General features: G+C 49.2%; 1 protein-coding gene across 1 annotated transcript; it reads left to right on the forward strand.

Annotated features, from left to right (window-relative positions):
* The first annotated feature begins 3365 nt into the window (after nucleotides 1-3365).
* Nucleotides 3366-13617, forward strand: LOC142434229 (nuclear RNA export factor 3-like). Its single transcript, XM_075538937.1, has 19 exons — nucleotides 3366-3504; nucleotides 5344-5376; nucleotides 7402-7609; nucleotides 7838-7976; nucleotides 8570-8650; nucleotides 9213-9282; nucleotides 9431-9519; nucleotides 9631-9714; nucleotides 9854-9969; nucleotides 10335-10371; nucleotides 10694-10762; nucleotides 10849-10904; nucleotides 11041-11148; nucleotides 11242-11300; nucleotides 11402-11517; nucleotides 11615-11663; nucleotides 12204-12276; nucleotides 12795-12940; nucleotides 13393-13617. The coding sequence occupies exons 1-18, from the start codon at nucleotides 3366-3368 to the stop codon at nucleotides 12910-12912; spliced, it is 1644 nt and encodes a 547-aa protein (XP_075395052.1). The 3' UTR covers nucleotides 12913-12940; nucleotides 13393-13617.
* The last annotated feature ends 2929 nt before the right edge of the window (nucleotides 13618-16546 follow it).

A 16546-nucleotide genomic window follows, 5' to 3' on the forward strand; every position in this document is an offset into this window, starting at 1 on the left:
TCTGCCATGCCCTCAGGGCACACATACAACTAGGCCTCTTGGTGGGAAAGATAGTGGCGGAGAAGAGATTCCTCCTCTTGGACCTAAAGGCCTGGGACTCTATTAGAGACCTCTACGGATTGCTGCTCACACCACAAACTGCAAGACCATTCCAGGGAAACTGAGTCCAACTCTGTGGTGGATAATGACTCCCACTCCACACACCAGCGTCCGGTGGAAATGCCAGTCTCCCTTCCTTGGTTAGAGCAGACCTCAGCTGCCTAGACTGCTCTCTTTCATCCTCATTCACTTGGGGCTAGGCCAGTTGATACTGGTCCTTTCTCTCTTGGCCCCCTTCACCAGTTAATCTATTTGGAATGAATTGCAAACTCCAGGGAAACGACTAACTGTAATCTAGCAAGAAAAAAGGGGATCAAACCGAGATGGCAAATCCTGAGAAAAGTCTCACCTCAGAGCTGCCATGTCCCCAGGGGATATGCTCACACTCCTGCAAGCAGATGCTCAGTCACCACCCTGAAAGCTGCACTGAACCTCTGTTTTCCAAAGCCTTTGTAGCCCCCAGAGAGTAGCCCTGAGAGCCTGCATCACGCATGAGGCTTAGTCAGCATATGGCCTCCAAGGTGGACCCTCTTGGTCTGTCAGCCTCAGATGTGGTCTGGCTTTCAGGAACGAGGACCCAAGGCCAGACTGTTTACTGTGAGGAGACTTCACACCTCACACGTGGATGTTGGGCCACATGCACTGGCTTGTCCAGGATGTGTTTTGAGGTTCTCAGAAGCACGGGACAAGTGGCCAACTTGGAGGGAAGGTCATTAAAATGAATTACTTTAATCCAGAGGTAAATTGATTGATTTATACTGTAGTTCCTTTACACCAGACAAATACCTAATTACTGTACCCAGTATTCACAAATGTAGAATTAGATCTAAAGCTTTTCCCAGTGTGCCCTGAAGCCTCCCAAGCTGTAAAAGCTGGATTCTCTAGTGGCCTGGTGTTTGGTGAAACCCTGGGCATTACTCAATTTTGTTCTGCCATGAGTGCATTACTTTAGAATAAAATGTAGTGGGGTTTTTTAGAAGGATTGCTTTTTTCCCACTGTCAAGAGTAAAAGGATGTTTTGAAATGTGAAAGGGAATTTAAATATGTGTCAACAAATTTACAGGCTTTGCTAAAATATGTGCAATCATAAAAGACTTTCTTTAAACAATAGGAGAGAGACGGAGAAGTATACCAACAATTATTTGGCCTAAAGAGGAGCCTGCTTCTGTAATAAAAGTCTGGAGCGATGCTATCTATAGCTGAAGAAATGAAAACCAAAGATGAGGAAAACTTTACGGAACATGATTTGCGTGGCTACCAATGTTCAAAGTGTACGCATACCTACTGACACTCAGAAATATTTAAGGTAGGTCCACACAGAATCTAAAGAGAAACTTACCTGCAAAACGAGCACTGATTTCTTTACGCTTGGTGTCAGTGGACCACAGCGAGCGGGTCTTGGATGGATGCACAATTATTCTACAAGGAGACGTTTTGATATTTATCATTTTATAAGTAGGCATGTTTGTTGGGATAAATACTTAAAACTATCTCATAAATTTGTATAAAAGTTCCACATCTGTTTAGGAAACTTTTCACAGGAGAGTTTTCTCTTTTCCAAAAGCACATTTTGATTTATCTGCATTTGTATTTCTGTGTGTATTTGTGCGTATGTGTTGTACTTCTCTCACCCCAAATGCTTGTACCCTCACATGCATGTATTTTCTCTTCACACAGGGACTGTGCTTCTCTCAAGGGACAGTGACTGCTTACAAGGAGTGAATAATTCTAAACAAAAAATCATATCATTGTAAATGAGGTGAGTGCAGAGTGGAGACCCAAGCCCATCTTTAGGCAACTGGGCATCCCCTAACAGAAGGGTCGCGGGGAGGAGACAAGCAGGTCAGGGTGCAAGGTAGCAACGATGAAACACACAACATTCTTCTAGTTCCTAAATGCTTATCCCCACCCCACCCCCCTATCCTGATTCCAATTCTACCTGACAAATCTGGCTAGACCAGAGGATGTACACTGGTACAGATAGGAATTGGAATCACAGGAAATCCTAGACAGATGATCCCTTCACGGCCATGGGTGAGAGTGGTGATACCTGAAGGAGGAACCGAAGGTAGGGTAGAAATGGGGAACCAATTACAAGGATCTACATATAACCTCCGTACTGGGGGACGGACAACAGAAAAGTCGGTGAAGGGAGACATCGGACAGTGCAAGATATGACAAAAGAATAATAATTTTATAAATTATCAAGGGTTCATGAGGGAGGGGGAAGCGGTTGGAAGGGGAAAACGAGGAACTGATATCAGGGGCTCAAGTAGATAACAAATGTTTTGTGAATAATGAGGGCAAAAATGTACAAATGTGCTTGACACAATGGATGTATGGATTGTGATAAGAGTTGTACAAGTCCCCAAGTAAATGATTGAAAACAAATGCTCTGGCTACGTAGAATCGCCCCAAAGTCTTATTGCAGACTTTCAGTCACATTTCTTGCTCAGAAAACCAGGGGGAATCCATTTATAGTGAGCCCTCCCTCACATTTTAACGTTAAATCGAGTTGACACCCTCCCCTTCTGCTATCCTCCCCCAGCCCCTGTCCCCCCTCCCCATCACAGTCTCTCCTCCCATCCCCCAGTCCCTCCTCTGCTACAGCGCCCAATCTCATTTCAGGGAACTACCAAAGTCAGTCATTTCCCTTTTAGATTTCAACTTCGGTTTTTGCATATGTTATCTGGGATGTCCTCCTTTATTTTGCCCGAATTTCAGAAAACCCCGACAGTCCACCCAGACTTTAATGCAGCTAGCCGTGGGAGGGGGTCACATCTCTCGGCTGCACCGTGCTTTCCCAGGCAGCATCGGAGCTCCTGCACCGCACTAAGGCTCAGCAACCTCGGAGGGTTGGTAGCTGTGCACTGGCAGCGCTCTTGCGAGGGAGGTAGGAGCAAATACATGAAATGTAGCAAACTCAGGGCCTGGCAGGCGGCCAGCGTCTTTGTCCGTTGGGCTTGGAGGCTGTAGGAGGCTCAGGACATAAGGCAGCGCACGCAGAGTGGGGGGACAGTCTAGCACCCCACTTCCCTAGGTGTGCAGCGGCCATCCTGGCGCCGCCCTCGGGCCACCTCGCTCTGGGGAGCCCCCGGCGCTGGCAGCGTGGGGGATAGCGCGGCTGGAAAGAGACTTCCTGAGCCCGCGCACGCGCAGCCGGGCCGGAAGTGAGGTCTGCTCCCGCCCCGGAAACAACCTCCTCTCGAGGCCCGTTGGGTAGAGCTTTCCCGCTCAAACTCCATTTTGTCCCCGGCGGCGGCGCCATGGCCGCGTGGTTCGGAGACGGCTCCGGCTCTCCCCCAGAGCCCCCCTCGGCCCCAGGCGCCCCGTTGCAGCCGGCAGGCCCAGAACTCTCCTGCGAGCCCGGCGGTGACACATCCATGGCTGCAGGCCACTCCGTGGGTGAGTTGGTCCCCAAGGCAGGGCGCTGCGCCCCTCCCCGCCTCCCTCGCCCAGGTCCCAGAGGAAGCCCTCGCGATGGGCTGGTCAGAGCCCAGGGCTCGGTCACCGTCCTCAGGATGGGGACTAGGGGCGGGGTGTCCAGAGACCCTCCATTGTAGTGCCGCTTGGGACCCCCCACACACACCCTCACCCCCGCCCTTCCTCTGCTTCATGGCTCCTGTGAAACCGTCCTCCTGCTCAAGGCCAATAGCCTGGGTCAAGCGGTTCCCAACTGGGTGAGCGTCCCCCAGGGTGGACGCGTTGGAAGTGCATGTTTGTGAGGGGGGGGTTCATACTAGTGTTGGGGGAGGGCGCGGGAACCTGTCGTTCCTCTGGCGTCGTCAGAGTTGTGGAGGGCGCGGGAACCTGTCTTTCCTCTGGCGTCGCCAGAGTTGGGGGAGGGCGCGGGATCCTGTCGTTCCTCTGGCGTCGTCAGAGTTGGGGAGGGCGCGGGAACCCGTCATTGCTCTGACGTCGTCAGAGTTGGGGAGGGCGCGGGAACCGTCTTTGCTCTGGCATCGCCACACCAGCCTTTGAGGGACAGACGGAATCCCCCTGGGAAACGTGTCTGGAGCGCTGGTGCCTTAGCGGTCGGGTGCTGGGCTGCGCTCCGCAAAGTCAGCAATGGAGACCAGCATCCGCTCCGCGGGAGGAACACGCGGCTCTCTCCGCCCGGAAAGAGTCTCAGCCTGGAACCCACGGGGGCCCTGCTCCCCCGCCCACAGGGTCGCTAGGAGTCCGCACGGGCTCCACGGCAGTGAGACGAAAAGCTTCCAGAGGCTTGTTTTGTGGCCCCGCATACAATTTATTTTGGAGCGTCCCACGTGTTCTTGTTACGTGCCCTGTTCGACGCCAGTGAAGCCGATATCGTTACGCACTTTCAGTCTTCTCCATCTGACTTTGGATTTGCCTCTTTTATTCGCCACTCCATTAAAATGGTCCGCTCTGGTGATGACATACCATTTCCTCTATTTGGGGGGTCAGTTTTTTCCATATACATATATATATATAATATGTATATGTGTATATATATATATTCACACACACATATATATATATATATTAGCTTCTAGGCTGAAGCATTGCTTTATAGTGCTTGGTGAATTGAACCTTTTATCATGAGAAAAGCTCTCCCTTTTTGCTAGCAGTGATTTTATCTTAAGTGTGCTTTTTCCTTGTTAATATTATAATAGTAAATATGATCATTGTAGCTTCACACACTTAGAAAACCCCCCCTCACTAAGTGCAGTTAGACTAAGGTACTTAATTCAGTCTCTAGGAAACGCTAAAAGAATTTCTCCAATCCAGTCAGGTTGGATGTGGATGTCAGCTACAGGGGCCAGAGACCTCGGAGAATCTTTTCATGTTTACCTGGCTGCCAGTGACTAAAAGCTGGGCCCTGCTATCGAGTTAGTCGATAAACACAGCCTGAGACGTACAGATCCTTCTTACTCTGTTGACATGGGAATGGTAAACAGTTATTTCCCGCGTTTACCCTGAAACCCGAGTTAATGTAAAACATTTACGAAGGGGTACCCTTGTGCCCCCAAAGGGGAAAAACATGTATTTCCTCACCCCCCAAAGCTACGTATTTAATTTTTTTTACACACCACCTGATCACCTTCAAAGGACTCTCCATTACACTTAATCCATTTGTTAAATTGGGGATTCCGTTATAGGAAAACATTTTTCAAACTATTCTTGTTTGGATGGCTGACAGCACCCCCTGCATTTTCCTTCTTCTTTTTTCCACTTCACCTCTATTAATTCATTGTCCTTTCTGTTCTCTCTTCATTTCAGGAAACAAAAAGAAGTTGCACAGAGCGAAGTCAGGTGAGTCAGGTGTGTGCGGCAAGAGAGGCATGCTGTATTTTTGCCTCAAACAGGTGCACTGACATGGATGCATGAGCAGGTGCGTTGTCGTGATTGCAAAATCAGTCCACCGTCTGCCACAACTCAGGCATTTTTGTCACACTCTGTTATACAATCTTTTCAGAACCTGTCAATAGAAAGCTTGATTAACAGTCTGACCCGGTGCAATGAGCTCCAATAGCACTTATCAGCTCGCATCAAAAAAATAATAATAATTGAGCTTTTCCTTGATCTTTGATTTCACGTGGCGAGCTTTTTTAGGGTGAGGTGATGATGGCTTCTTTGACCGGTTTATTTGATGTTTGTTTTAGGGCTTGTCAGAATAGCACCATGTCTTGTCACCAGCAATGACTTTGGGGGGAAAAATGTCTGGGTCGCTGCCGTGCTATAAATCGAAACAAGGCATGTTTCCATGCGGCTCTGTGTTTCCTAGTCAGTCAGACACTTTCGAAGCTACCCTTCTCCTTCCCAAATGTTCCATTACAATTTGCTGAACCAAGTTCCAAGGTAGTCCAGATAACGTCCCATCTCTTCATTGGTCCGGCGGCGGCAGACTATCTTGAGAATATCTGCCCGAATTGCATTGACATTTTTGGTGCTTCTGGAAGTTGATGGACGTCCAGAATGAGGTGTGTTATCAATTGACATTTCCCCATTTTTGAAATGAGTAATCCACTCGCACACTTGAGTTTTTCCCATAGTGCTGTCCTTGAGAGCTGTGTTTAATATCAAAACCATCTCTGCAGCAATTTTCCCGAGCAGGAAACAGCATTTCACAGCCTCACGCTGTTCTCTTAAATGGGCCATCACAGAAAATGATGTTTGAGCAAAATTGCCTTTATGAAAAATTTTGCTGTGACCAGAGAGGACCCTCCCATGCGACGCCACTGGTGCACTGACTCAGAGCGAGTTGCTTGACGCTCGCCTGGGGACCGGGGGGAACGCATACTAGGAAATCTCTGCCCGGCGGAGCCTTTTCCCATTTTTTTGGTTTTTATAGCCCCTCATAGATGTGACTCTCCAAAGCATAAATTCCAGAGTGGAAGGTATGTACTCTTTTTGTAGCCTGATTTCAAACGGGACAGCACAGGGACAGCCGGTTTTAGTGTTGGTTTCCTCACTGATGTACACCTCATACGAAAAACATCGATTTCTTCTTCTAATTTATATTGAGTAACTTGTCAGCCCCACTCCCGAGGAAAAGACTTGCATGTCAGGTGTCAACCTGGGAAGAACAAGTTGGTGTCTGTTGTTACCACTGGAAGGGTTTCAGTCACAGTCTCTTCAAGCTCTGCTTCTCCGTTGTTCTCTCCATGACTTCAATTTAACAAGTGTTCGGTTTTGTCACTGCACGCCCTTTGACCTTAATGTGTTACTACCCGTCAGTTTATCTCTCCAGGATTCATTCTGGGGGTTTTCTTCAGACCAATCTTTCACTTCCTAGAGCAGAAGAAAGAAGCCCTGCTACTGCTGTCAGATACGTGGCAGACTGCTCACATAAGCTTGGCAGTTCAAACCAACCAGCCACCTCTTGGGCAATTAATGAGGCTGTCTGTCCTACAAAGAATTAACAGCTTCAGAAAGCCGATAGAAGGCTGCTACGTGTTGGACTGCACTCGATGGCAGTGGAGTTTGATGTGATTTGTCTTGGTTTTAGAACAGAAGAGGTTTACGGTGTTAAGCGATGTTGTTCAGTGTTGCCCAGACTGTGATAGGCACAACAGGGACTTCCATCTCAGAATGGACCCTCTGCTCAAGGCCTTTCCTCTGTGCTGCTCAATTCAGTCTGGTCTTAAGAGTCTCCCCGTTTCTCAGACCCCAGGAAGTGCAACCATCATGAAAGAGTTCAACTATGGCAGCAGTGTGCTAGATTTCTTTGTAGATTATGAAAATCGTGATTGGTTCTGTATTAGTTATGGTGTTGTTCTAGCTTCTTACCCCACCCCCCCCTGCCCATCATGTAAACTATTGATACCTTGTTCTCAGCTTCAAAGAAGAATCGCCAAGCGGATTCTTTGCCAAAGAAAAAGACAATACGCTGGACTATTCCTCTAAGAACGTTTGCCAAATCTCCTCAACAAGTCTGCATTGAAGCAACATGGAGACCTTTGCCAAATCCTCTCAACAATTCCGGCCAGAAGCGAGATGGAGACGCGGAAATGAGCGATACCAAAGGGCGGCTTGGAATAAGATTGTGAGTGACCACTCTGCCGGGCGGGGTGCACAACCATCGGGATATGTAAAGCTGTCCTTGCAGCTGTCATTCCTCTTCTGTTCTCCAACCAGCCAGAGAGAATGAGGACTGCGACAGCCAGCCTCCTGGTCGAGCAAACATTCTCATAGACTTGGTCTCAGTAGAGCAGGGTGTGAGAAAACATTCTCGGCATTTACCCGTGCTTTCTTTCTCTCTACGTTCTCATAGCAGCCCTTACGCCATAAGAGACCGTGCTCATAAGGGGGACCAAACCCGCGGTAATGTGGACAGCGAGGAAAATCGTCCTGACGGAGCACTGGATGGGGACAGGCAGGACAGCTCCACCACCATGCTCTTCAAAACCACAGTGAGTCTCCTGGCAAAACTGGACGTCGTGCGTAGGGGAGAAAGTTCGGTGGGAGTTGTGCTGATCTCCAGTGGAGACCCTGGGCACTTTCTGGGGGTATAGGGAATGGATCGTTTGTGTTTTTTATTAGTACATGTTAACAACCTCAATTCATCAAAAGGTAGATTGAGAGTAGTCATATAACAGGAAGAGGCTGAGGGTCGGGAGGATGGCTAGGTTGTCTACAGACAGAGGTCTAAACTGCTCTCAAAAGAGATGACACAATGACCCACTGCATGGCTCAGTTTGGTTCAAATCTAAGGGCTGGAGGAGAGGGGAAGGTAGGGTTTATACTAGGTAGGATCTCCTGGAACATGATGAAAGGAACATCATGTTACACAACTTAATCTGATTATGTAGTTTACATGTTCAAATGTACAGGAAGGGGATTGTGGAAACCCATACCTGGCATAGCAGGTATAAATAATGGATTCTGGTCTTTATTTTTAAATAATGTGAAGCTTGATAAAAGATCTGAAAACAGGAGTCTGTGTACGTTTTATTTCCATCGTGTCATTGTCTTCTTGTGCCCCCCCCCTTTTCTTTGCTCCAAGTTTCCAATTGGTATGAGATATAAGAATTTGCAGGTGACTTGGTCCAAGAAGCAATGTCAGGTGCCATTTGTTCCATCCAAGGTAAGAGGGGACAGGGAGGCTATAGAGTGGTCACCAGCTGGACGGAGGTGTTAGGCTGAGCAGGGTTTTGGGCCTCCTGCTGTATTTCTCTTGCTCCTCTCATTGAAGTTTCAGGATGAGAAAAGGAAAGCCTTTTTTTGTTTTTGTTTTTTTCTTTTTGGTGTTTGTGTGGGATGTCAAAAATGCCAGCATTGAGTTTGTATTGAACAATTTCAGTGCTGAGATTTGGGATTACAGTAATGTGTGTGTCTGAGCATGGCCAGAGTTAGGTAAGGGCAGGAACGTAGGCTATGGAATGGTTCCTCCTTGATATTGGTTGTCAGAGGTCCTGGCATATATCCAGCCTCTTGTTTCTTCTGCAGACTGCTGTCTCTATAGACCTCTCTGATATGTCAGAGTCTGTGCAAAGAATGTTGCAATCAAACGACAGGAAAACTCTAGAAGTAATACAATCTCAAAACATATGTGTCTAGACGCAGACCCACTAGTGCTCCTTCCCTCACTGATTTCCCCTCCACCACTTCGGTCTCAATGCCACTGACCTCTGTTTCTATCTGTACAGGTGATCAATGTGAAAACCGTTGATGATAATTCGGAAACCCTTCATCTCCTGGGACGCCACTCAGCACCAGGTACCATGGGCAGCAATAACTCTAGGTCAGGTGAGGGTGGGGGTGCCACCCTGGGAGGGAGAGTTAGAAGATAGCTTCTGGAGGGCTTGGTGTTGGGGCTGGTCCAGCTGAACTCCTCAACTGAGTCTCTCCTCTTGGTTTGCTGAAGGTGTGATGGCCAATGACCCGGAACCGGGACCAAATCTTAGAAGTGACCCGGGTGCCTCCCTGCAGATCAGCGAGGGGAACATGCCCACGGTGAGGCTGTGGGCCCAGTATTGAGGGCGAGGGAGGCACAGAGGGGATGGAGGGCAGATGACTCCCAGATAGCCCCTATGGGAACCTTCACTCAAACTTCCTACGCCACAGGCTTTGTCCTGCCACTCAGTTGGCCGCCCCAACACCATGCAGGACGCCACTGAATGCTACAGCCTGGACCTCTCCAAAAACCAGGTGAGGAGCAGTAGCCAGAGAACTCTGAAGGAAGGAGGTAAGGTGAAAATGGACAGGTAGGGTGATCTGTGGGAGAAGATGTCACTGTGGAATGCAAGATTTGCCGAGGTATCTCATGGATTTACGTGGCTCCTCGTAGTTACCGGCACAGTGTGAAGGCATGTTGGACAAGGTGAAAGAGCCGGAGCCAGAGGAGATGTGTGCGGGGAGAAAGCCTCTGGGCACCACCCTCCCAGATGAGCCCACCAACGTAAGGTCAGTTGCACCCTCTGTTGCCTCCATCGGCAGGAGATTACAGCCCTGCTTTGCTGGCTTGACCACATGCCATGTCCTCTCCAATCGGTCGGTCACCCGTGGGAGTGGCTGGTGTCCACTTCCTGGGTCTTTGCCCCTGGGCAAGGGGGTCTGGGCGCTTGCCAGGGGGAAGAAAAGAGTGAGATGGTTGTGGAGACAGTGCCCACTAGGCCTTTCTCTGGATGAGTCCATGATGGAGGTTCCTGAAGGGCTGGTGGCTCTGGGGCCTGGGAGGGGCACACCCGGCTGAGTTCCCATTTAGGTGTGCTTGTTCCATGGGGCAGGCTGTCACTGACTCCTTGCTTTTTCAAATGTGTGTTTCACAGTGACCTCGTGGACTTGTTCCCCAAATTTTTGTGCCTGGTAAGTGAATTTTTTATCCCTTCCTCCTCCACCTGCTGCAGGCTGCCACTCACACCCTGCCCTGAATCTCCTAGCTCCGGTCCAGCTTAGATGTTTGGATCTGGCCTTGAACCCTCAAAGGAGCATGAACCCATGAGGGCACCTGACAGAGGCTATGGTCTTTCTGCACCGCCCTGCCCTAGCTTCTGGGACCCCTGGCGAAGGCACCAGGAATTCTGAGGACTCCTCCCTGATCTTCCTTCTGTCCTGGGCCCATTCTGTCCCCTGAGCATCCAGTGCCACCCTGTGGTCTGCCCTACTGACTTCCTCCTCCTTTCCTCAGGAAGGTCAGCAGCTACCCCGTACCACTGTCTCTGATACTGAAGGCAGTAAGCGCTTACCAGTCAGCAAGGTGAGGAGGCAGGATCCAGCAGGGCTTGGGGTGGTGCGTGAGGAGCTGACAGCAGCCAGAGTCCTGAGGACGTTTTTTGTTTCCAGGGGAGTGACTTTGAATTTAATATCCTGGAGAATCTAGCTTTGAAATTCCTCAAACAGTAAGCACCCGTGGGGCCCTAAGGGAGGACTAGAATGGAGGAGACCATCCAGACACAGGCCTGCTCATGGAGGGGTGGTATCAAGTCTAGGAGGGGGTGCAGATATCACAGAGCCTGTCTTCTTTCCTTCCCACAGGTATTGCTGGGTGTATGACTGTTGTGACCGACAGGGTCTCCTGGATGCTTACCATGAAGAAGCCTGTTTCTCCATGACCCTTCCCAGCCACCCAGAAGATTTAGCTTTGTGAGTGCCACAGTCCCAGCGACAGACCTGGGTTCCGTGACTCCCAGAAAACATTAGCCAGTCTTCCAACTTCCGTTCCTCTTTTCCTCCTAGATCCAGCTTGGGCAAGTACTTCAGAGGTAGTGGGAATATGAAGGAGCAAAAAGACTCCGGTACGTGTGAGCAGGGAGATTAACAGGAGGCGTGGAGGAGTCAACCATAAGGCTCAGTTCTGTGAAGCAACCCCTGTCCTTCTCTGCCCCTCCCTGCGCAGTTCCACGGACTCAGCTGCTGAAACGCACAAAAGGGGAGATTATTGACTTTCTCCGTGTGTTGCCACCAACCCAGCATGACCTCAACTCCTTCACGGTGGACATGTGTGTCTACAGTGTGAGCACCTGCTTCCTCCCTGCGGCGGGCTCTGGGAGCAGAGGTGGGTAGGAGGTTTATTGGGATCCTGGGGGCCTGACCTCTTTTTCTCTTTCAGCAAAAGGAAAAGGTGCTCTACTTTTCGGTCAATGGGCATATCAAGGAGGGTGAGTGTCTGTAGGGTCTCGTGTCCCCCATCCCCATGGCTCCCTCTCAGAGCTCTCCAGGCTTCCTTCATCCCCTCCCTTCCTCTGCTTCCTTCAGCTCTCACCTTGCCCCCAAACCACCCTTGTCTGACCGACTTGCGTTTCTACCTAACCCGCCGCAGACCAGGTGTTAGTGCCACAGGCATTTGACTTTGATGGCTCATGTCTCCATCCCACCCCTTGGGGCATCACATGCCTTGAGACATCTCTTAGCCTCACTGACAAAATGGGCCAGTACTGGCCATCTCTCAGGCTTCTGTTCAAATGGAGCCAAACGCACTTGTGAAGAGCTCTGACAAGGAGTGTGGCACTAGCATTGGGAAGAGATTTTCCCTCTTGTTGCCCTCCCCCATGCTGAGCCTTACCCCCCCCCCCGCCTGAAGCTCTGTGGATACCTGTCCCTGTGTGCACCCCCTTCCATGTGCCATGAGAAAATCATACCCTTGATGAGTGTGTAAACCATGGGCACGCTGATGTGCTTTGTGCTTGTTGTCCTTGAAGTAGAGGGCATGTGTGAGGCGAGTGTCTGCACCTTCACCAGGAAGTTCATTTTGAGGACTGGCAGCGATTCCAGGTGAGTGCTGGGTTTGTGGTCCCACAGGGAACACCCATCCCAGGCTATGGACAGAGGATGGAATGGTGACATTGGACTCCTCTGATTTCCCCACCATTGAATAATGTCAAAAGGTAGACTCCAGGAGCCTACCGGCCTAGTGGTTGAGAGTCTAGGCTGTGGCATAGTGACGTCTACCCCTGACGCCAGCCTTCAATTAGCTGTCTGACTTTGGTCAAGCTAAGTGACATCTCTGTCCATCTTTGGATATTATGATTAAAGGAAGCACCTCCTTGGGCTGTTGTAAAGGCAAAGGCAGGTATGAAACCCTCCCTGGGTGGGGGAAACCTAGAAACCTAGTGCAGGTGGCAGACAGCTCTCCAAAGGCAGGTTCTGTGAGAGAAAAGAGTACTAGTCAAGGAGTCGGAGGCAGGCAGGGTCGTGGATGGCAGGAGTGGTGGTTGAGTGTGGGCAGCATCGGTTTTGGCGGTGTGAGTTAGTCTATGTGTCCAGCTGTCTGAGCCCCATTCTTTCTCCAGCATACGCATCTTTAAGGACCAACTGACTGTGGCTGACGTGAGCCCCAAAGAAAGCCAGAGTGCCTTCTTCACCCCAGGGCCCAGTTTTGGGGCCCCCTCTTCCCAGGAGCAGCAGTAAATCCTGCAGGCACTGTCCACACGGTCTGGTAGGAGTTTCCAGTGGCCTTAGTAGGGACTGTGGGAGTGGGAGGGGAGGGCAGGGTCTAGAGAGTGAATGATGGAAATTCAAAGGCCATGAGTCTTGTTTATTTATTTCACTCATTGTCACTCTGGACCTCTTTCCCACTCAGTATGTATATTGCGCCATGTAGGTGTTTTCAGGCGGTGCAGAGACGTTCTGGGTTGCATGGACTCTGTGCCTGTACGGGCATACTCAGGGTGTCTAGGAGGTTCCTCCCTGACACTCTAGGCGCTATGCTCATTCGGCTGCTTTTGTCACAGCAACATTACTCAGAAGCACGGTTCTGATGTCACCTTGTGTGGTCATTGTACCCACTTTGGCCCCGGTGGATGTAATAGTCCTTCCTCCACCCCAGGTCCCTTTGTGACAACAACTCGGATGATGCCATAGCCTCATAGGTCTTTGCTCTTTCCTTAGTGAGGCCTGATTTTCAGGCTATGTGAGCGGAAGCCAGATGGCCTGGGACTGACACTCAGACCTTCTCCCTCCAGCCTATGATTGAGATCACAAAAGATTCCTTCATGAAGTGACCCAAGGTTCCTGCAATGAAAACTCCAAAGGAGCCCAGATTTGGGCCATAAGCATCCTTATCATGTTCCTGCTCCCTTTGGCCATTTTTTAATGCATTTGTTCCACCCAGTTGCACTGTTCCTTTTAAAAATAAAGAGTGATGTTGTTTGTTATGTTAATCCCTGCAGTGTCCATTTGAGTCACGCATTCTCATCACTGCACCGTAGGTAACATTCTCCAGGGGCTGATGCTATTCTTGAGCATTGAATCCCCTGAAGAACATAAAATGTGAATCTATGGCAGCAAATGGGTACGGTGGGGAGGTCAGGGAAGGCCTCTCTATGGGACAGACTTGAGCCTGACATTCAAAGGGTCAGAAGGTAGATCACAGGTTCTGAGCACTGTGTGCCCAGGAAGTGGTCCTGAGGTGTGAATAAGCATGGCACGTGTATGGGAAAGCTTGGTCCACACTGCATTAGCAATACAGTGGGAGGAAATGGGGTCATAGTGATACGAGGAGCCAGCCCACAGGAGACCTTGTAGGCCATGAAAAGAGCTATGAAATTTATGTTTCCTCTGGCGGGAGCCATTGGGGAGCTTTAAGAAAGAAAGGAATATTATCGTCTGCTTTGGTTAAATGCTCCTGTTAAATTACTGGGAATGGTCCTTGGACATAAGATGGAAAGACAGCAACAGTCGGGATAGGGACAGGAGGTAATAGACCACCATGATCGTGCAGGAGACAGGGTCCTTTGGCTTGCCTGAAGTTTCAGGGAATTCCCCCTAAAAGTGGAGCCAACTGGACTTGTTGATGGAGTGCATGCGATTGGTGAGGGATAGAAAGGAATCAAGCGTGTCTCTTACAACCTCAGTCTGCCAACTGGGTAAGGCTAATGCTTGAGATGTTGGGGCGCCATGTTTGCTGTCGGTCAATGAATTTGAGAGTTCTGTTGTAGTTGCAATGATGGGGAAGCATGTTGTGATGTTCAGATCTGAAGGTCCTGAGGGAGCTTGGGTTATGTAAAAATGACCCTAGTCCCGCTTAATACAATAACATAATCAATGAGTGCATGTTGAGTATCCTAGAAGCGATACAAATATTCAAAATCATCTTAATAGAAATATAAATTATATTCAATATAATACACATGTTTTGGGGTGTACAGTGTAATGAGTTTGGATGAATGCCTTACCCACCTATTGACACAAAGGCTTTTAAGATTCCTGTGACTTTCTTCCAGAATCTCAGGTTGTCAGAGATGCACGCACACTAAAGAGTTGGAGAAAGATGCTAAGAGAAGTCAAAGTTAAATCAGAATGATGTGCACAGTCCATGAGGACTTGCACTTTGGGGAAGGATATTGGTTAGAAATCACATAGGGTTTCCCTTGACATATGTGTTGTCAATCCTCACCTGTGGCTCCATCGCTGGGCATGTCAGTTTGTCGTATTGTGGTAGCTGGTATGGCACTTTGATGCTGACAGGTATGTCACTGGCATTAAAATGCCGGCAGGGTCCCCATGGTGGATAGGTTGCAGCAGGGATTCCAGACTAAGATTAGGGGCCAAGGTCTTGGGAGGAATTCCAGCCTGGACTTGAGCAGTGTGCTGTATAAAGCCAATCAGGAAAATAAGAAAGCCCCCCCCCACTAAGATGGATTGATTTACATGGTGGCTAACAATGGGTTCCATGGAGCTGTGTTAATGAGGATGTCCCAGTACTTAGTTCCGTTGTGCCTAGAGACGCTATGCTTTGGGGCCCAATTTTATGGCACCTAACAACAGAACCATGGTTAAAATTGCATTTGGGAATGCGCTATCTTTGTCATATTAATGAGGCAATATCGGTGCAGGGTGTGCCTTACGTTAATCTCTTTGGAGATAGAAAACAGCAGATTAAGGCATCAAGTGAGCAAGCAGAGGTGGGGGGAGATGGACGCCGTGCCACCTGAGGATCCCCATGTTTGCCAAGGTGTAGAACCCGAAAAGAGACACGGACCGTCTCCCAGAGCCAATAGGGAAGGAAAGTCCCCATTGCCAGCACACAATTTCAGACTTTATCAGACTTTACCCTCAGAACTAGTGAGAAAATAAATGTTCGTTTGTTAAATCCATCCACTGTTAGCAGCAGAACTAAATATCTAACAGAACACCCACACGTATACATACATGCATACATATGTTACTACACCTACAGTTTTGGGTTGCTTCTATTTCAAAATTATGCTGTCATAGCATTTATAAAAATGTCCCCGTCCCGTGTACTTAATTAAAGTGAAAGACAAGGCTTTCCTCCTATAGAGACTCATCGTCTGGGAGACCCACAGGAGGCAGTAGTGACTCTACTTTGTCCTGTAGAGTCACTGAGTCAGAGTGGACTCAATGGCAATGGGCTTGTTTGTCAGTTTATTTGTTGTGCCTTATGTGTTGACCCAGGTTGACTACATAAACAAACCCAGGGCCACTCATTATGTACAAGTAAGCGCTATATATCAAAGAGTATGTGTACATTAAGGAAACATACCAGCCCAGTCCAGATCAAGTCTCTGAAGTCCCATATTAGCCCCTAAGTCTGATACTGGTCCTTAAGTCCCCCTTCAGAATCACACATTCACGCAATGAAGCGGAATGCAGGAAGATCACAGGCCAGTGAGTGCAATGTCTTGTAGATCCAGTGGTGGTGGAAGCATCTCCTGGGCCCTCGCAGGTGTCAGCATCACTCCACATGGTTTGTCAGCAAGAAGGTGATGGCACAGAGAGAACGGGCCCGGCCTCCAGTGAGCCATTCATCTTGGTGGCTCTCCAAACAAACTGTGACCTAATAGGCAGGCTAATCCCTGCCGAAAAGGTGCTTATAGAGCCATGTTGACCCACAAACCCTAGCTATCACCATTTACTTCTTTATAATGAGGAGCCTTGGTAACATAGTGGGAGGTGCCTTCAGCTGCTACCCACAAGATTGACTGTTGAAACCCACCAGTTCTGCAGGGGAAAAGAGGAGAGCGTTTCCCTACCCATAAAGATTTTCAGCTCCAGAAACCCACAAGCGCAGTTCTACTCT

This window comes from Tenrec ecaudatus, chromosome X (assembly GCF_050624435.1).
Source record: "Tenrec ecaudatus isolate mTenEca1 chromosome X, mTenEca1.hap1, whole genome shotgun sequence".
NCBI classification, from domain to species: Eukaryota; Metazoa; Chordata; class Mammalia; order Afrosoricida; family Tenrecidae; genus Tenrec; species Tenrec ecaudatus.